The following is a 20,999-nucleotide window of genomic DNA, read 5'->3' as shown; positions in this document are numbered from 1 at the left end:
AGGATTGGGATCGGGAGTGGCCATTTGAACATCTGGGTGTGTTGTCTGCTATCTAGAATCTAATCTGTAATGTGTTACACTCTTCTCCCACCACTAAGTGGCAGAATAATGTCCTCTAATGTGGTCACCAGGCCCTTGTTGAGAAAAAGTTAGTATTGTGGTCTAGAGAACCCAAAATGTGACGTCCACATATGTGGACGCCAGGTCCTAGGAGGTTAATAAGGATTCATATTGAAGAGGTCAAAAGTGACTTAAAGCACAAGACAGGAAATATTTACTTTATTAACTAAAAACGACATTCTCTTCCTGACCAAGGTGCTTTACAAGCCACACTAGAAACTCAGGATGTGGACCCTGCAGTGTCCACCCTGAAAAACTACAGTCCAGCTGTTTGAGGAAAATCACTGAGCCTGTTCAAAATAAATCAAGATTAATTACGTCTTCATTAGGAATTAATTATTTTGGAACTGAGCGCGACAGAGAGAGAAAGGACACTTGCTAACGTGGGGGGCATTTAGCACAAGCTAGCATAGCCATCTTAACGTTAGCATGACTGTTGTCTCTACACGAGCGTGCTAGGTAGTTAGCCAGCAAACAGTCTGTTCAGGTTAAGCTAGCTCTTCTAGCCGAGTCTTTTCTACTTCATCCTGTCAGACCACCTCCTGTCTAACGTGATTGTAATGTAGCAGTCAGATCATCACCGTCATGACTCAGACACACAGCGGCTGATGGTCGCTTCAACAATCTGAACAATGAGAATGAACTAGAACATGAAACAGAACAAGAGTGTTGCAGAGAGACGTTCAGGGAAATACTGACATGGACTGCTAAAGCAGAGGCAGGCCATGCACTAAATGTAAGATAACTGGGTTACAGTGAACTACATTTTTACACAAGTCTGCCACATCCAATAGTTTCTGTTCATCGAATAATAATCGATCTACGAGCAGCTACTGTTGGCTCACTGCGTCTCTCTATAGTCTATTATCCAGTGGATTACCAGCACGCCTTCAGATGTGTTTGCTCACAAAGCACAGCATGAAAAAATGTGGAGATTGGAAAAGAGTTTCCTTTGTTTTATTTATTTTTTTGGACAACGCGGCAGAGCAACAGAGAAGGAGAAGACTTTGACCTTGGCCGTGACCTGAACAAACTGTAATGAGTTCAGAACTTCTGCCTCAGCTCAGTATTGTTGTAGTTTTCAGAGTGCTGAGAGCTGGTAAACAGGATATTGAGTCCCAGATGGGTTTGGCTCACATCATGAAAGTAGTGTAGGCCCTCAGCTCTGCACACACCATCAGGCATCGAAATGAAACGGAGGGAAGGGGATGGGTGGCGGGAACGAGAGGGGAGGGGAGAGTGGGGATAGAAAGATGTTTCTGCTGTCCAGAATATGTGTTGGTGTGTTTGTCTGGAGGCCTTCGGAGAGTGGAGTCATCCTGCGTGACGGGCACATGTTTATAAGCCAGTAGGCCACACACGGAGCAACACTAAGACGCTGCTGCAAAGATAAGATGGCCACGTGGGGAAAAACCTGGACACAGACCAGCAGATCTCCGTCTCCTCTCTCTGTCTTCTTCAGTCTCTCTCTCTCTCTGTCTCTCTCCTCCTGTCTCTCGCCCCTTTTTTTCTGCCTCTGCATGAAATAGGATCATAGTTAACTGGAGGAGGACTGTTGGATGAGGAGGAGGACAGCATGCTACTATGAAGACCAGGGCAGAGGAGGATTCTGAGACGGCAATAAACAACAAGAAATATAGACTGTCAAACCAGGAGCACCGAAAGGCTTCGTTTCTCCATTAACTTTTGCAACTGCGGCGCACGCTGTTTATATCGTGTTGGAGCGATTTCATTTCTGTTTTGGTAATTTAACTTGTCGTAGGAAAGCTAAATGAGTATGCATGCTTTTGTGGAGGAGATAGTTGCTATCAGGGGCAGACTGAAACAATTATTCAGGCCAGGAATTTGACTCCATTCAAGGCTCCCGTCCTGCAAACTATCAGACCGCTAATTCTGTAGGCTAACCCTGTTTGTTGATGGAACAGGAACCAGATGAGTTATGCATTTGACCACTTTGTTCATCTGGGAGGAAAATTATCTAGATTACAAAATATAAACATTTGTGATTGACCAATAAATATGAAAAAAATGTTATTATAATAATAATAATAATATAATGCTATTATTTTTACCAATATCACAACTGCATGTCATTACAGGAGGCTACATGTGTGCCTAATAATCATAGCAGAAATATTTATATAAATATAATCATATTATGTCAATAAGTTAACAGAGCATTACGTGTAGTACTTTTCGAGTGTGCTCTCACCCTCTCTCTCTCTCTCTCTCTGGCTCTGAAACAACAAAAATCAATTATTATTAATTATTATTATTGATGGTCATTATCAAAGGCAAACTAAGTGTAGAAAGATGGGGCTGGCAGGAGCAGCGCTGCAGCAGCACCTGTGTGGACACACACTGCAGCCGCAGCAATTTTGACTGTCATTCTATCAGTTATTGCGGCAGTCATTCATTCATTTGTTCATTCGCTCGTTCGTTCGTTACTGTAGTGTGAGAACATGGAAAGACCAGGAGCTACAGCTTAGAAGGTCAGGCCGGCCGCCTGGTATCCTGAGGAATTATGTTCATATTGGACAATTCTGCACCTCATGATTTACGTCTGATGCCACTGTCCAGTGCCAGAGTAGGAAGCAGTGTTTTATTTATGTAGCAAGGTGAAAGTAAAGGAGTGGGTAGTGGGAGACTGTAGTTTGTGTCCCGCAATATTTAAACAAAACAACAACAACAAAAAATGAATTACTTTCATTTTCAAATTTGCTGCTATAATTTCATTCATTTTGCTCCAGATGGATCTTGACCATATTCTACTAACAGCCCCAGTTTACAGTCAATAAATCATTTACAACATAAAAAAAACTTTTTCTTTGAAAAACAGGAAATAATTATTTTTATTATTAGATAGTAAATGTTGTTTACTAAAAAAAAATGTTGCAGCAATATAACTATTTAAAGGAACTGAGAGTTTCCTCCAGGTCACAGCGTGGATATACATTGTTATAGCAGTGAGGTTAGAAAATATAAGCTAAAGTTAGAGGTAATAGTTTCAGTCACATGTATCTGGCCTTTGGCCACAGAAAAGCCCACAGCCAATATGAAAACTAGTGAAAGAACCAGTCAAAATAAATTCCTGCCAAAAACTGTCAGCAGGTAAAAAATAAGAAAAAAAAAATCCAATCAGGAGAAGAAGCAGGAGAAGAAGACAGAGGTCACAGTGAGAAATGGAAAGGAATCTTTTGCTATTATTTTATCATCTGTGCAGAGCTCTTGTTTATTCAGTGGCTGGTGAATTTGTTTTACTTCAAATGAAACAGAGAGGAGAGCGAGTGCAGATCAAATAGAATGTGAAAGAGTGAAAACAGCTCCCGCTTCCTCCTCACATCAAACACCAGCACAGCCGGTGCCAATCAACTTCTATGATTGGCACCTAAAACCGATATTTTGCACAAATTCCAATAGTTCGAGAAGAAAAAAGCACAAACTCGCCCATCAAGGCGGCACAGCCGAGAACCTGACCTCCTCTCAAGTCTTTCATTTGGACGCAGAGGAATAAATCCACGGGCAGCTCACTGAGGCTCACAGGTTTCATCTCACGTTCAAAAGCCTCTTTTATATTCACAAAAAATGTCCAGGTCTTCAAGACTTTTTTTTAATGAGAACAATGAGAAAAACCTGTCATTGTTTCTTTGTCTCCACTGTGGTTGCACCAGTTAAAAAGATTTTCTTAAAACAAGAGATACTGTTGAAGACAGACTGCTCTGCCTGTATTAAGATAATAAATTCAATACATGTGGATGGGACTCCAGTGGTATTGTCCCTTTTTAACAAAACAGTTCAGTGTTTTTAGAAACACACGTACTCGCTTTCTTGCTGAGAGGTAGATGAGTAGGTCGACACCACTATCATATTTGTGTGTAAGATACAGAGCTAGCCAAATAAATATTTTTTTCAAGCTTTGGGACAATTTTCAATTTGACTAAAAAAATGCGACTGAAATGTCATATTTTCTAGGGCTCATTACTAAGAGTAATAAAAACGCTGCATCGTTACACTTATTCGGAAAATGTAGGTCATACGGTACAGTTATGACTGTCAGTACCAGATACTTCAACTAAGTAAAGTACAGGCGTTCACGTTAATAATTCAACTCAGTGCAGACAGAGCGGACAAGTCCGCATACTAATTCATCTGCTCTATTTGTGTCCCCTGACGTTAGCCTCATATCTGCAGATGGTTGCTAGCTAACGTTACATTAGCTAACCTCCAATCTGCTTTACTTTGCGACTTCACCAGAGTTCACACCTCACACCAACAAACCAAGAACAGGTCAGTGTAAAAGTCTGTATCGGTGTCCCTGAGAGCTCAACACACTACGACTTAAGAAAACAAGCAAAAACACAAAACACAGCAAACGGAAAAACACGCTGCAAATACTCAACAAAACCAAATACAGAAACACAGAAGCGTTTCCAGGGGACACAAAAAAGTGATGCGCCCAGCTGGGACGCACTCGTTCATTGCTTTTAACTGCAAAGGTCATAAAGCATTGAATAACAAGTTTGTCTATTTGCATGTGTTTTTCTTAAGTTGCAGTGTGTTGAGCTCTCAGGGGCCACCATAACAGAGCCAGCTAGCCACCTGTGAGACAGTCCTATAAACTGCAGCAGCTACACAATGTGACAGCTAACGTGACCAAGCTAACGAGACCAGCTATCATCTCAGTTACTTTTTGACTTTTTGTGTCCTTGTAATAACTCTGTTTCCATGATTCAGACATTTTACGTATTGGGCGAAAACATTTTTTAAAAAATTAATTATATAAATTCAATATAATGTGACCAGCTAACATTACCAGCTATCATCTAAGTTACTGTTTTCATGATTTAGACATACACATTTTTAAATTAATCAAATGTATTCAATATATCACCCAATGCCTTTTAAAAAATCAAGCAGGGCCTAAAAAACATTAGCTTAGCTTAGCATCAAGACTGGAAACAGGTGTAACAGCAAACCTAGCCTACTGTCCAAAGGTAACAAAATCTGCAGAGCACCTTTTGAGTTCACTAACAGATGATTCTCAGCAGAGCTTTTTACTTAACATTAACAGTGGCTCTGCTCTATTTAGGTGTCCCAGTGAGCCATGACAGTGTGACTGTGAGGCAGCAGGAACAACACCAGGATCCTGACACTGAAGCAGCGACATGTAGTTCAGCCATCATACACCTCAGCCAATCCCGATGTCATTAGTGAAAATATGTCCTGCGAAAAGGCCTCTTGACAGAAATGTATCACAAGTTGTGGTTTGATGGGAGGTTATGTGTTGACACAGTTAGGTACAGTATACCTACAGTGAACACCTGAAGGACTTTGAGCTTATAGAGACATGATGCTCTTACTGGAACTGTTGGTCCTCTGAGGTTTCCTTTCAGGAGCCCTGTCATTTGCCCCTTGTTATTTTGCTTTTATGTGCTAAAACTATCCTTGACTCTCTACTTATTTGTTTAAGTAGGTTCTAAATGTGCTATTTTTATGGAAAAATAAATAAATGAATAAAATAATAACAACGACAAGGAATTTTTACAACAAAAGACTTGGGCACCCTCAGAGACGGACTAATTCACTGCTGGTGTGGTGCGTGTCACAGCTGTTCAGAGGACTAAGTCGGCGTGGTTGGCGAGGAGCAGCAGACCATGAAGCCTCGGGGGTCATCGCTTTGGATCAATGGCAAGGCAGCGTGAGGACATGACCCGCCAAAAAAAAAAAAAAAAGGTGACATTGGCTGATCCACTGGCGCTGGCCAGACTGTCGGCACCAGGTCGCCCGGCTGGAGGGGGACCGGTCTGACCTGAACCAGGCTGCCCAGAGCGTTAAAACTGGATCATTGGTGGTGGAGCTGCTGTAGCTAATGCTTCCAGCTAATTGGGGACTGCCAGGGCTGCCAGTTCTTTTCTGAGGGAAGTAGCTACTGGCTGCTAGAAAGTTGCTAGAAGTTGCCAGATGACGTCAATTTGTGATTTGCTGCATCCCTGTGCTCTGCAGTGAGGTAGTGAGTGGTGAAAGATGGATTTCACTTAAATGTAGAAAAACATTGATGTAAAAATACAACATTACTAGTTCGGATTCAAAATTATGTAAAAATAACTATGTAGTTAAAGTATTAAAAATTGGTTTAAACTATTTTAAATGCAGTTTGTTGTTGTTTGTTATCCAGCGGTTACCAGCCTAAGGGTTGGGCCCCTCCAAAGGGTCACAAGATAACTTCGAGGTGTTGTGAAATGATCAATGAGGTAGGAAAGAAGAAAAAACAAAGTTCTTCTGATGCATATATTTTTCTTTCTTTTTTTTGCCTTTGGACAGAATCTTTGCTTTTTGGCGAACTATCGAACAATTTCACCTTTTTATTTAAATGACATCATTTAAGAAGTCGAGAGACAAATATCTTCAGTGGAGCCGACAACTCGTAGACATCTGGGGTCATCGGCCAAAAGCAAGCCAATGTGCTGTATTTTAAAAGCTCATCATAGGCCCTGTCTCTTTCCTAGTAAAGGTCATAAGTAGCATAAAATGGATATACTCAAACATACATGAAGTACTTGATAAGTGAACGAGCACATTTCTGTATATCAGCACTGACAATGTTAGGAGTCAACACATACTGAAGAAACTGGATTAGTTTGTGATATCGGACCAAGAGCAGGACCAACAGGGTTCGGACTTTTACAATTGATTAATGCTGCGCCGCTTTTTCGAGGCCACACTTTTTCCAACTGTTTAAAGCTGGAGCCATCGTTACGCTTCAGTGTCCCCATGCAGCTCCTTGCACAGGGTTTTCCACCCTCCAACACTGAACAAGTGAAAACCACTGGCATTTACAGTTTTCAATTACAGTTTCTTCTCTTCAACCATTCAAGTTTGTATTTACTGAGAAAATGTGTTGATCATTGGAATTAAACAGGTTGTTTTTACCATTGAGGCAGCTCCACCTTTGAAACTGTAGGAAATAAACTACAGCGTGGACATCAGCGCTGCTGCACTGTATACATTTCTGATGTGTAGTTTATTGTCAGTTTATGTTGTCCCATACCCGCTGGACCCTGCAGTGTGTGCGCCTGACATGTAAACTGTCAGTATGTCCAATTCCTTTCGTTCCCATTTCACTTGGTAAATTAAAGCTTTATGTGTTCCTGGCAGGTGGAGGAGGAAGAGTCCGGATCAGCCCGTCTGAAGCTGCTGCCCCCCCCCATGTCGCTGGATTACATCACCGCATGTTATTGGCCCCAGGTGAGCCCACATTAGTCTCAGTGCAGGAGGTCAAATCAATGAATCCCTACTAAAATGAGTCGACTCCCTGCAGCAGTTTGGTAGTTTACTCACAGGTTGTCATCCTGCCACACCTGCCAATAACATAATATCTATTTCTACACACAAAGCAATATTAGCTGTGGTCATTGTGGAATTTGTAATGAAGACAGATCTTACAGTAAACAGACTAATGCAAAATACTAGTAAAGACTTTATTAACTGCCACTGACCCCATAAAACAGACACAACTGGAACAACTGATTTTAACTCATTTTGTTTTTACACAGCAGATCAGTTTTAAAGAGCCTATGTGTTGGATTGTGCAATTTCACAGACACTTCAATAAAACATATTAAATTAAAATTAAAATAATATTAAAACAATTACAATCTAACACCAGGTTACAGGTCAATGTCAGGCACTGATGAATATTTCTCTCTAGAGGAGAACGGGGAGTGACACTTAAAAAAAAAAGAAAAAAAAAGGCCTACACTGTTTTTTGTGTAATTGCTGAAGTGTTGATTGGATATCGATGCGGTGCTGAGGGTCGACAAATAAACGCCTCGCACCGGATGAGTGGTTTTTCTGCTCATGACTGCGCGCTCTCACCTGCGGGAGAAACTCTCAGCAGCCCCACGCAGGGGGCAGAAAATGACCGTCGGGGTCTTACCTGTAATTGTCCCACTCCCTTCCCGCACCTTGAAGCCCTTTTTAAACCATCGGTGGGGCCGCTGCTACAATCCAGTGGTGAGTCTGTGATGTGGACACATTTGCGTCCTGGACAAGGCGAAAAAACAAACGGTGTTTTTCTTTTTTCTTTTTTTCACCCCCCCGGGTGAAATCAAACAGCTTTTTCACAATCACGCACGATTCTTCTTCTTCTTCTTCTTCCTCTAACGCGGCAGCGCGGGCACCTCATCCGCCGCACAGCCGAGATCCCCGGGCTGCATCCAGAGCTGCTCCGATAGTCCAGAACCCAACAGAAGCTGCCGGACTCAGGCGGTTAATAAGCGGTAACTAACTGCGTCCTGTCAGTGGCCTGCGGTGGGTGAGTCACCCGGAGCACCAGGCCACGCTCTCACCGTGGATGTGTGAAATTGTCAAGAGTGGGGCTCGGTCCTCATCGATCACTTCAGCCTCCAGTCTTCGCTCCGCCGCGTCTCTTCCCAGTCTGACGGCTCAGCTCTGTGCGCACTAACTTTTATGGAGACTCCGGAGCGCACGGCGCACCGCCGCCACCTCTCCGACTGCGTTACAGTAATCCGATTACTCTAACGGATCTGTTCCCTTTTTAATATGTTACATATGAACGTCACAGCGACTGGTCCGAGAGGAAATAGTGATTTTCCACTTTTCTCACATTCAAATGAACCTCAGTGTGATAATGGACCAGTATCTACTTGGATGGAAAAACAAGAACGAGCAGGTCTTCAAACTAATGTTATATCTTCGTTATACTACAAGGCTCATTTGGATATTTCTTAAATAATAATTCACAAAACTGAAAACGGAATTATTCTCATTTTAACGAAAGATAAAAATGATAAACTGGGAGTTTAACACTAAAGTAGTGAAACGTATTTTGGCAGCTTGGGCGCATTTGGTGAAGTAGGACACACATGATGAGAAGAAGTGGATTAATTAGTAGCTCCCGCAATAATATCAATAATACTAACAAATGCTAGAACTTCTCAAACACGTGACACCTCCATCTTCTACCTGCTCTGACCACCTGTGACCTGTCATCACATTTTCTCCTGTGGACGACCCCGTGGTCTGGAAGGTGTGCAGCCTGTGAACTGTTGAACTGTGGGGAAACGTCCAGACAGACCTGCTCATAAAAGTTGTGCACTAGTGCCATCACGTGGCTGTTTTTATGTATTTCAGCATAACGTCAGTGATGTCTATGCAGAGAGGCGGGAACTACTGCACACAGGTGAAGTACGTCCTCACTGAGTTTGATCAAAAATGTTTATTCCATGGTGAAAACAGTCCAGTCACACACATACACATACACACACACGTACGTACACACACACACACACACTCACTGCACACACACACACACTCACTGCACACACACACTGCACACAAATTTCTTTTTACAAAATTCCTTAGTATAATGCATGTGTGGAGACAAAAAAAAATCATAAAAGTGACATAAGCACAAGGTGATTGGCTTTTGCAGTTCATACAGAAATAAAAGGGAGCACGTCCTTTTAACTTCTGTCCATCAGGAAAATCAACACAACTGATGCTGTTTTTTTTTTTTTGTTTTGTTTTGTTTTTTAGTTTTGTTTTTTTTTTGTTTCATTTTGACTTGAAAATGATCATCCTAAGGCAATCAGAGGAGAGAGTCATGTCTCTGTGTGTAGGACTGATATGAGCGAACGTCCAGCTCCAGATTCAACACCGATTGTTCAAGCTGCGTCTGAAAAGGCATCAGCGGCTGTAGTAGTACTAAGTAGTTCATGGACCTTTTTTTTTCTTTTTTTCTCAGATTTCCTCAGCATTCCTCTTTGATGTAGATTTGTTCGTCTGTGTCGGACTCCAGGTGCTCCAGCCGGTCCGTCTGTCCGTTCATTATCTCGTCAGGGGTTTTCATGAACCTGGAGAACGTGAAACAGACGAGGAATCAGTTTTACGAAGGTTAAATATGTCATGAATGACGGATGAATTTTTGAAGATGGCGTCTTTAAGCTTATTTAAGTTGTAATACCTGAACAGAAGTCTTTGTCCTGGCTCTTTCCTGATAATGTTCAGTTTGTAGTAGTGTCTCAGTGCTCGCGACATCTTCTCGTACGTCATATTTGTCCTGTTCTGTAAGAGGTCAGAGGGCAACAGTGTCATTAATAATAATAATAATAATAACAATATCAACGATGATGATGAATTTTTAGATTCTCTTTGCCATTTAAAGCTGCACTAATTGATGTTTTGGTCATATGGGAGCAAAGTCATTATTGCAAACTTTTAACAGATAATTGTCTCTTTACACACCCAAGCAAAACAAAGAGCGGCTAAAAAGCTGTGTACAAGTGAGGGGAGCGGTAAAGTTGGGTGATAGTTCATCACTGTGAGGAGCAGCTTTCATGTTGTGATTTGATCAGTTGTTAATATTGATTGGTGCAGCTTTAAAGTCCTATCCCTGGGAACGTTAAAGCTGCAGTAGCTTGGGAGTAGCAGAGACGAGCTAAAAACACAACGCTGACATGTGATCACCTTGTTAGGCAACAGTTCATTATTCCAATACTGCAGCCACTTTTCTTTAGAGGCTAAATGTTCCACTACATTTACCAGCTAATCACTAACTTGGTCTGCCTGCTGACATGCAAAGAGTGGTGTTTTGTTTGTTTGTTTGTTTGTTTTTTTAGCTGAAAACAGCTGCAGCTGGGATCCAGGATGTTGGGAGTGTTAGTTTGTTGACCATAAAAGCAGAACAATGAGTAAAAGTGGCCTAAAATCTCAGTCGGGCTGAAGGTCAGGTGATAATTCTCTGAGTTCTAATTTTGAGCCATTGCTGGTGTAAAAAATCTCCATTAATGGAATAAAATCTTTGCTCTTTCGTGGATCTGGGATGTCCCTGCAGACAGGTGACTGAACACCTGGAGTGCGTGTTTACCTTGTGATTGCCCCAGAGCCTAGCCAGGCCGTTGGGGTCCATGATGCGGAAGACTTTGTTCTCTGGATCCTCCCAGCGGATGTAGTTCTCGTACCTGCTGTCTGACAGGAGCTGGTAGACGTAGTCCCACAGCAGCCTGCAGTCTGCAGGGACACAACAGTGATGGTGTTTTCAAATGAAGAAGTCACCTCATGCAGCTTTAACCTTCAGGGCTCGTCAGGACTAAGTCTTACCTGCTATCCTTCCAATGGGCATCTGCTGCTCCTCTGGAGGAGACACTGGCATGATGACGTGGTTCCTGTAGAGCGCCTCCTCCTGCTGCAGAAGGTGCTGCTGTTGCTGCTGCTGCTGTGCCAGTGGCAGCACATGGTGGTGGCCGTGGACTTTGCCTTCGCGCCCGTTCTCAAGCGTGGCCTGAGACAGGGGTCCGCCGCGGCTGTGCCTGAAGTCCATGCCGGCACCCCCGCCACCGCTCCTGCTCGGGCTGAGGAGCAGAGGGTTCATGATGGTGCTGGGCATGAGCTGGATGACGCGAGGAGGGCCCGCCTCCTGGCCCCCAGGGCTGCCTGGGCAAGGGGGGTCTCGGGGCGTCGTGCAGCGCCCGTTTGGTGCGGCCGGGGACACCGACAGAGGGTACATTTCCTCGGGCAGGTGGTGGTTGCTGTCGGGCAGCTGGGAGAAGGTTTGCAGGGAGTCATCGTTAGCGGGGCGAGGGTGGTTCGGCTCCAGGGGGGATCGTCGCGGGGTTGGATGGTGAGGGGAGCGGGAGCGGTGCCGCAGCTCAATGGTTGGTGGATGCTGGGGGATTGGCTCCGCACCACGTGGTCCCCGTCGTACCGTTTCTGAGGATACAAAGGAAACGTCATTAATATCTGCGACTAAGTTACTTGAGTTTATTGTAAAATAGAGACAAAAGACTTGTTTTGTCTTATCTGTGGACTGTCAGACACTTTCACCCTTTATGATTGCATGTAGACTCAATTGATTAGCTTAATAATAGGTAGAAATAATAGATAATGAAAATAACTGCTAGATGCTGCTGTGTATTAAAATATTTATTACCTTGATTCATTAATCTAGAGTACAAACTCTGTGTACCTGTGGATTTCAGCCAAAATTCTCTGGGTTACCTGAAACAGGTTTTCTAGTGATGTCACGGAAGCTGTTGGGTGTATACCATTCCCTGTGTTTGCCATACAGGTGTGCCAACAGTAAATACATATTGGTTATCTAGGTGAGACGTGTGAATCACAATATGAACATAGAAGGAAACAAGACTTAAAAATAGAACTGGGTAAACACCTCAATCTGAACGTGGCAACTCAAATTCTAAATTGTAAGAAGGTAGCACTAATCTCAGAACTTCCTTGTTTTGTCCACCTGCTGTTGTTGTGTGAAGCCCAGTCTCTACTTCCAACTGTTACAGAGCATAAAATGAAGTGGTATATTGTAGCTTTTCATTTTTGTCCCCTCTGCCACTAAGTTTTTTTTATAGGTGCTTCTAACTGAAGGCTCCTGGCTTCACACAGAAGTAACCACTAGGTGTCACTAATATCCCACAGATTCTCTAGTTTGTGTTGAAGTAGTTTGAATTTTGCTCTGATTCCTTCACTCAAAAAGAATGGAGAAAAAAAAAATATATTGCAGGCCTCAAAACAAGGAAGGACAGAGGTAAAAGAAAAAATACCAGAGCACCAGTCATTTCTCCACAGTGGCAGTTCGTGGAGCTTGTTTATGTAAAGCAGCGTTTCCTTGTTGAACAGGTTTTACTGTCAACATGTGAATTCATTCCTGTGTTGCTGTGTCATGTTTCCTCAGATCAGAGCCAAAAAAACAGTCAGAGTTTTCACTTTTTCTCCTTTAATACAACAAAGTGAAGAGGTCTGTGCTTTCCTTGCTCTATTATTACTATTATCACCACGCATATAAAAAGAGCATCTTAAATTCTCTACTTTAAAAATCAACATTATCGCTTGGATGAACATCTGGGTGTAAAATTCCCTCAATGTTTCAATATTTTTGTCATTAAAAATATTTTAGCATTTCATATTCCTAAAAATGTAATTTTGATATCCTCAGTTTCAGTCTTTTATTTTGCTCCTTTTAAGAACATATGTTTTTTTGTATTATTCCTCCAGCTTTCCATTAGTGGATCAAAAATGAACCATATATAGTTCCTGTGAACATTCGTAGCAAACGTTCATTCGTATCAGTTACTTCTGTTATTTCAGGTGGGCAGTATATTTACTGTCAACCACACCTCAACTGCCATGAGCAACAACTCATTACTTTACACAACAAATTTTTTTTACATTTGTACATTTAATCTTCATTTTCTACCTCAAAAAGAAAAAAAGAAAAAGTGACATCACCCACACAACAACAAGGACCTGGTATTAGCTTGTGTTTAGCTAGATAACGTTGGATAGCTAGACAGCATTACTGTAGCTGTTCTGGATGTATTGTATTTAGAACTTGGCCACTTAGCTGAGTTGATAATTAAGTTTTTTTTTTTTTTTGATGGGGTCAAAAATGACTCGTCCTCAGTGGTGTTTGAGGTGAGGTTCACACCCGTACTGTTGACAACTAGATTACTCAACTGCTAGTTCATTAAGTAGCTTAATTTAGAAATACTTTTACTATACAGTCTTACAGATGCCGGGTATGGAGTCTGTCATTAAGTTTTATTCTTGTGTGGAATTTGAATTATTTTGAGCAAAGCCAATCAATAAAAAAACACAGATTCTGGTGAAGGTGATTTTGGACCTACTTATGCAGCAATGTGGCTTCTGATATCCAGTACGTCTATAAGGTCTGAAACGGTAAAGGCCAACTTCCAGTGCTTCCCACTATAATGATATTGTGTCTAATTCCAGAGCTAAAAATACGTGAACTGTACGTGTTAAAGAAGAAAAAGCCGTTCATTGGACTGACCTTCGAGCTTCAGGTGCTGCACGGCGCTCTCAGGCAGCGAGTGGAAGGAGTTCCCAGGGAAATAGGCAGATGGGTAAAACACATGGGGCTTCCTCTGCTTCAGGATTTGCTGCAGCAGCTCATACAGGACGTCCCCTGCAGAGATGCAAAGGTCAAAGGTTAACACACGTCTCGAGGTAGCCTTTCACGTCTGCATAAAATGGGAAATTTGTGTTGGCGTCATCCACAGAATCAGGTTCCCCCTTCTTCTCTTTGCTTTCCAGGCAACAGGGAGCTTGAGCAATAATGGAAGAGTCACAGAGGAGGCAGAAACCACATCAGATGGTTTCAGGAACGGGTGGCACAGACATCTATTAAACTACTATGAAAATATTTCCTAGATATTCAACCCAGTGAGTTGCCAGAAGTGTATATTTCCTCTCACAGAAGAAGCATTTCACTTCCACAGAGCAAGATAATCACATTAAATTCAAAGAATTTATGTTTTAACGTCATATTGTGGAAATTTCCCGCAGGAGAAAAGCTTAGATTTTCAGAATAAAAATATGAGAAAAAAAAATCTAAATACTTATGCACGTCATCGGTTCAGCTGAAAACATGAACCATCTGTTGACACAAGTAAATGGGCCATGGCTCTATATGACCCTGGTATTCTCCTTTAAGTGGTTATACAGTAGTGGTGACACCGGGCACAAAAGCTGAGCAGGAAGTTCACTGAATGCTTAACAGCTGTTTGTTTTGCCTCAACATCGACACTGACGGCTCAGCTGCCGGCACGACTAAACATTTACACTGCTACCAAAAAAAACACAGCTACAGTAATGTGACTGCCATCACACAGTATCTCATCCTTTCTTAAACCCTTCCCATAACAAGGAAATGATTCTCATAAAGGAAGTGATGGCGAACATGCGCGCACAAACGCACACACACACCCCTTTCAGTTCTCACTTTCTGGTCCTGTGGCACTGAGTTGCAGTGTGGGGAAAATTCCTGCTTCCTGGTGCATGAAGGTTTGCTTTGATTTTCGATTTCAAATGTCTGTTTAAACTAAAGAGCTTCACATTTTATCTTAAGAAATATGATGTTCATCATTATGAATTACAGTTACCAGGAAATTGAAAATGATCACGTTAGCTTGCGGTCATAACTCACATGTAAAACACCTACATTTTCCCATGAAACATATTCAAGTCTAAACATGTAGTAATGTAGCTTTTAGAACTGCTGGAAGTGAGGTTAACACAGATATTCCAGGAAAAAAAAAACCCCAAAAGAAACAGTCTATTATTACAAAGAAAAATATGGCACACGGCAGGGACTGATGGGAACTGCATTCTTATAATTGCCCAAAGGAGGAAACAGTCACATCACAAGCCAAAAATTTTTTTTGCTCCGTTCCCTAAAATGACGTTTCACTGACGTTAACAACGACAACGGCCAAACCATCTACTGATACTGAAATGTATCTCTTGACACCTCGTGATGCTTCCAGTTTTAGGGGGAAAAAAAGTCATCAAACTTCTAAAGATAGCATATACATGAAACCATTTCACAACAAAATTACTCCGTCATCACATAACAACAACTAATAAAACCTGTAATGATGAGTCACACTTTCCAGACTTTTCTCCCAGGCCTCAGTTTCTTGACAGGATATGGACATTTTGCATAGATTTGAAATGGAAACATCCTGATGCTAGCTTGACAACAGCTGTCAGCTGGGCTATCTCGCTCTCTCTAACTACAGATCATGTGTCATAACATGTAATATACTGCGAAAGAGCAGACAATGGCTAACATATACAGTAGGAAATGTCCCGACTCTGCTCCAGCTGTGCAGAGAAACTTTTACTAACTTTTACAGACATTCTGTCTAAACCTACGGAGGACTAAAACTGACTTATTCATTAAATAATAAAAAATTTAAAAAATGCTGAGATAAATAAGACAAAACCATAAGTAAAGGAATAATTAAATAAATTAAAACTGAAATGAATACATAAAAAAATTAAAAAATTAAATGAATATAAAAATAAATGTGGCTAATTAATCACAAAATAAACCTTGGAATACATGTATTCCTGTACTAATGTGTCTCACTCTTAATGAGGTAGATGGTCCTAACCTCACTGTAAAGCATGACGAGGTAAAAGCTAAAGATCCTGCAACACGCTAACATCAGAAGCACGTGTAGTAGTCAGCATCGCTTGACACACCAATGACAAGGCAAAAGTTTAAAAAAAAGTACAAGTCTACATCATTTACAGACAGCGAAATGTAGAAATAAACAAATGAAGTAAAAAATGTAGATTTGCAGAAATGTAAAAATAAATCAATTTATTTCCTGATTGATTGCCAACATCTTTACTTATTCATATTTTTCTATCAATTCCAGCTTTAATGTATTAATGTATTCTTTTATTTATTGATTTAAATGTATTATTAACATTATTGTTATTATTATTATTATTATCATCATTATCTTTCAGCATTTGTTCATTTATTTACTTTAAGTCAATTATCCACCTCCAAACGATTCCTGCACATTTCTGAACCTACAATGACCTGAACCACAGCTTCTGGTCTATGGACAATTTTTTCCTGCGTCTTTACATTTCACAATGCTGACCACTCCTTACATCCCACTCTCATGACTATCACCCTGAGCCACACCACACACAGCACTGACTTCACCCATGTGTTGTGTAAAATTTCCAGCACACCAGTCATACTCAATCTGACGTGAAATCCTGTTTCATTTTTAAAAATAGAAATCCAACAGTTGACTTTTTGTCTTTTATTTTCAAGGGGCTGGCCGCTGGTGTTGCCAAGGCGACAGCTCAGGTCGGTTTGTACTTCCTGATCAACGATCTCCTACTTCCTCCCCCAGCTGCCTTACTATAACAGCTGTCTCCCTCCACTGTTGCCTGACACTGCCACCTTGCCTCCTCGGCTCCAGCTGATTTTATTGATTTTTAAAGGGCACAGTTTGGCTGTAAACACATTAATTTTACAGCAGCATTAACACACCTAAACATTAATATTGGTCTTAATCACCAGGCGGGGCTACAGCTGTTCAAGAGTCATGGTTTTTGCCCTAATTTCATTTTGTCTCACAACAAAATGTAATTTATTCATTTGAGAAACTATCAGTCACTGTCAGTCTGTGAAGGCAGGTGTCACTTTTTTCCCTTAGAAAAGAAGCTTCTATGTATGGTTGCACCACTTTTTCCATGATTTCTCTGCACCCAGTCAGAGTGTTTCCATGATCTAAAACGGTTCTTCCTTCCTACTTGGTAAATCTTGTTTTCCAGTCTGGGTCCTGCTCCAGTTGGACTGAAAAAAACATTTAATGCAATCAATGAAAGTGACTCATTTCTCTGATGTCTCCAGTTTTCCCAACCTGGACTATACCTCTAACAAGGAGGATAGAAAGAAGAGGGAGTACCAGAGTGGGGGGATCTGTAGCGGAAGTCCTCCTTGGTGAGCAGCAGCAGGGCTTTGCCATTCATCTGGAAAGAGCCACTGGTGATCGGCCGCAGGGCGAACTCCTTCTCGGCCCATCGCAGCCACTGGGCCACGTCCTCCCTGCTCCAGAAAACCGGCTGCAAACCTGGAGGTGGACAGATTTGGGGGAAGGCAGAGGAACAAGAGGGAAGAAGTTGAGACCAGGGTTAGGTGAAGAAGCAGCAAAAGAAAAAAAACCACGGAGGTGGAGGAGAAAAGAGGGAGGCAAAGAAGGATGAGCTCAGTGAAGAAAAAGCAGAAGGACAGGGGGTTGGGGGCGAGGAAGGAAGAAAGAAGGAAAGGCAGGAAGGGGGGGGCGAAGGGGAGGGAGGGGTAGGGAGGAAAGGAGGAGGGGAAGGGGGGAGAGAGGAAGGAAGGAGGCAGAGGCAGTAAAAAGGATATTGAGGAAGTGGAGATAAAAGCCAAAAGGAGGGAGTGATTACGGGAACGGTGGCAGAGATAAAGAAAAAAAGATGAAGGAGGAGGCAGAGTCAGAACGGGAGAGGAGGTGAGAATAAAAGATTAGAAGATGATAGGTTGAGGGGAAGAATAAAGGATGAATCACAAGGATAAAAGAGGAACGGGGGGGTATATGAGAAAGACGGTCAGACTGTTATTTTATTTGATCTGCTCTGATCTGCTCTGCTCTTTCGCCCTCTGACAGGCACATCAGAGGCCGGACAGTTTATTAGTTTGTGTATAAATGAAGGATGACACATGGAGGGAAAAGAGCGAAGGAAACAGGAATGACAGTATCTGTTTTTCCTCCCTGCTACGTTTCTCTCAGTGCCGTGGGAACAGGAGTGTAAAACATCTGCACTGGCGACCAACAGGCATTTAGAGACAACAGTGAGTGAGCAGACACCACTGTGAAAACAATCTCAGCTAAACCTTCAGTCTCACTTGAATGAACCTAGAAAACCACACTATTGTATGGCTAATTTGACCCCATGGCAACCACTGCAGTTGAGTGCTACTGCTACTGCTAATGCTACAACCCACTCAGAGTGTATTGAAGTGACTTGCAGCCACTTTTTTCACAGAAATACATTGTCAGTAATTATTTTTAATAATAATCTTTGTTGAATTATTTGTTTTTTGCACTTGCTAACACTGCTGCAGAAGCTAGCTAGCTGAATTGCAAAAATTAGCATAAACTGTTTTGCATTTTCTTTAATTATTTTTACATGTCCAGCAGAAAACTAATTAGCTTAGCAAGAATGCAGTGTTACACCTATGGCTTGTTTGACCTGAGCAGCTCAAGTTAATGTGGAAGTACATGATTACAGGCCAATAAATATATTTTGGCTTCAGAAAAATGCTGCTAAATGTTCTTCAGAGTTACAAATTCAGTCCATTTTTTGCAACCAGAGGTTAAAGTCTCAAAAGACACCTTCACTTCTATAAACTTGTTGCTGATTTTAAAAAAACATTTCCATTGAGAAAACATCAGGTGAAACAGGCTGGCCCAATTAGCTAAAATAAAATTAGCGAAATAAGGTACAGTGTATATATATATATATATATATATATATGCATACACACACACACACGCGATTACATATATAGACATATATATACATATATAGATTATATATAGACTACCAATTGTCATTTATTTAGCGTTTTAATCAAATGTGGTCATACCAGATGAGCTCTGGTAAGACCACATTTCTATTCTATATTCTATTCACCAAGGTTTATTTCAACCACTTTGATTAATTCTTAAACTCTGATATTCCTGATATTGTCTGACACAACAGGAAGTATATTTTTTACATTGCACATAAACATTTTGACCCCTATTTATCTTGGTTAACACGGATCTTGCCACCTCATCGTATCATCTCGCACTCTGTGTAACCCAATGATTTTCAGGATGACTCAGACTCACCCCCTCAGTTTTTTTTTTTTTGTCTCATTCTCTTTTTCACATGCACAGACACAAAAAACAGACTTTCAGCAGTGTACAGCTCTGATCAGAACATCCATGACACCCACACGGAGCATAACTACTCATTTCTAACATCTCACTTATCGCCCAGACTCAAACACTTCCTCTGGGAGTCAGACAGCTGTTATCTTTGGCCGCCAATGTCACTGTCACACAAGTAATAGGAACCTTGTGCTCGCTTTCAGGCCTCCCTCCAAACCCCCGTCCGTCCGTCAAACAAAGGAAGTTTTCACCAAGCGCAATCAATATAAAATGAAACCCTGTCTAGATTGTCAGCTTCCCATTTCTTCCCTTCCCTTCTAGTCCTCTATATTCAGATAGGGGCATGAGCGCAGCCGATATATCCGGGAAGGCCTAGGTTATCCGAAGCACAGCTTACAGCCTGTCAAGCTCTGACCCTCAGCCTGTCAACAGACATCTTAAGAAAGTGTCAAGGAATGGGATACAGGTGTTTCACAACCACAGGAACTAATGGTGGGCAGATAAGGAACCATATTTCTTCACATTTACTCTCTGGGTTTTCCCTTGTTTCTTGGCACACAAACACAGTAGCAATCATGGCTAGGCTACATTATGTGGAGCTTCTAGTATGTGTAATATAATGCATGTAAATGTGCCTGTTTGTTTTCAGTCCCTGTTTCCCACCCTCATGTCTAAAGCAGGTAACTTAAACCATAAGAGAAAGCTTCATAACACGACCTGAAAACCAGTGATTTGCTAAAATATGGGTTTTTACATAAATTTTCTCTTTTGCAGCTACAAATTTAACTGGACTACATGACAGGAATAGATCTAGATGCAATGGAACACTAACTGACTACCTCACTGACTTTTTTATCAATATTGAATCAAGCTGCCATCTGCACTGCATGCAGCAGCTGTATGTTCGTCTCTCGTGGCTGACTTGTGAGAGCAGCTAGGCCGGGGCGGGCAGCAGTGCAGCCTGGGTCACGAGGTCATGGCTGCGGTATGCTCTCTCCAGGGCCGGAGAGAGGTGCTGCTCTGCCAAAACCCCTCCGAGATCCGGTCTGCCGGCCTCAGCCATCTGCACAGAGCCCAGAGGAGGAAGCAACAAGGGGAGCAGAAGGGAGGAGGAGGAGGAGGCGGAGGAGAAGGAGGAAGAAGGGGGCCCAAACAAACGTGTCCCACAACACACTTTGGCAGGAAGCAATCCAGCGTGGGCTCCGTTTCAGCACAGGAAACTTCCTGCGGTAAGGTTAGAGAGCGACGCTGGGAGGTTTATTAACAGACAGAGAGGAGAAAAGGAAGAGTGGAAACGGAGAGGAAAGAGTGATGAGAGCAGCAGCGGATGGTGTGTGAGGACAGAGAAAAAAATAAAGGCAGATGAGATAAAATGGCAGGAACAAGAAGACTACACAGTGACAAACAGGAAGGGAAACAGATACTCAGCCAGCACAGAGCAGGACATCATATTCAGTCCTGAACTCCTGCTCTTCTGACTGTGTGTAGCCAATCAGCAGCTAGTTCAGGCCCCTCAGCTCAATCCCAGCATCCACCTGTGGGCTCTGACTCTACTGTCACTCCCTGCTGTGATGAGCCCGGTGCTTTGCTTCGGGGGGGGGGGGGGGGGGG

At 42.1% G+C, this 20,999-nt stretch overlaps 2 protein-coding genes across 3 annotated transcripts in view; both read right to left on the bottom strand.

The window, feature by feature from the left end:
• fam19a2 (family with sequence similarity 19 member A2, C-C motif chemokine like) overlaps positions 1-8,720 on the bottom strand; it is a 61,551-nt gene extending 52,831 nt beyond the window's left edge. Inside the window, exon 1 of the mRNA XM_022749645.1 lies at positions 8,057-8,720. The gene's annotated coding sequence lies outside the window, so the exon portion shown is untranslated. The remainder of the gene's footprint in view (positions 1-8,056) is intronic.
• Positions 8,721-9,874: 1,154 nt separating this feature from the next.
• Positions 9,875-20,999, bottom strand: part of etv6 (ETS variant 6) — a 27,331-nt gene continuing 16,206 nt past the window's right edge. For both annotated transcript variants that reach the window (XM_022749422.1, XM_022749423.1), the window contains exons 3-8: positions 17,394-17,558; positions 13,943-14,077; positions 11,242-11,850; positions 11,009-11,151; positions 10,106-10,206; positions 9,875-9,995 (exon numbers count right to left, since the gene is read on the bottom strand). In XM_022749422.1, the coding sequence (XP_022605143.1) occupies positions 9,893-9,995; positions 10,106-10,206; positions 11,009-11,151; positions 11,242-11,850; positions 13,943-14,077; positions 17,394-17,558 (1,256 nt within the window). In that variant the 3' untranslated portion in view covers positions 9,875-9,892. The remainder of the gene's footprint in view (positions 9,996-10,105; positions 10,207-11,008; positions 11,152-11,241; positions 11,851-13,942; positions 14,078-17,393; positions 17,559-20,999) is intronic.

This window comes from Seriola dumerili, unplaced genomic scaffold, assembly GCF_002260705.1.
Source record: "Seriola dumerili isolate Sdu_G_001 unplaced genomic scaffold, Sdu_1.0 BDQW01000138.1, whole genome shotgun sequence".
Classification (NCBI taxonomy): Eukaryota; Metazoa; Chordata; class Actinopteri; order Carangiformes; family Carangidae; genus Seriola; species Seriola dumerili.
Note: the sequence above shows the minus strand (reverse complement) of the source record. Positions and strands in the feature narration are given on the sequence as shown.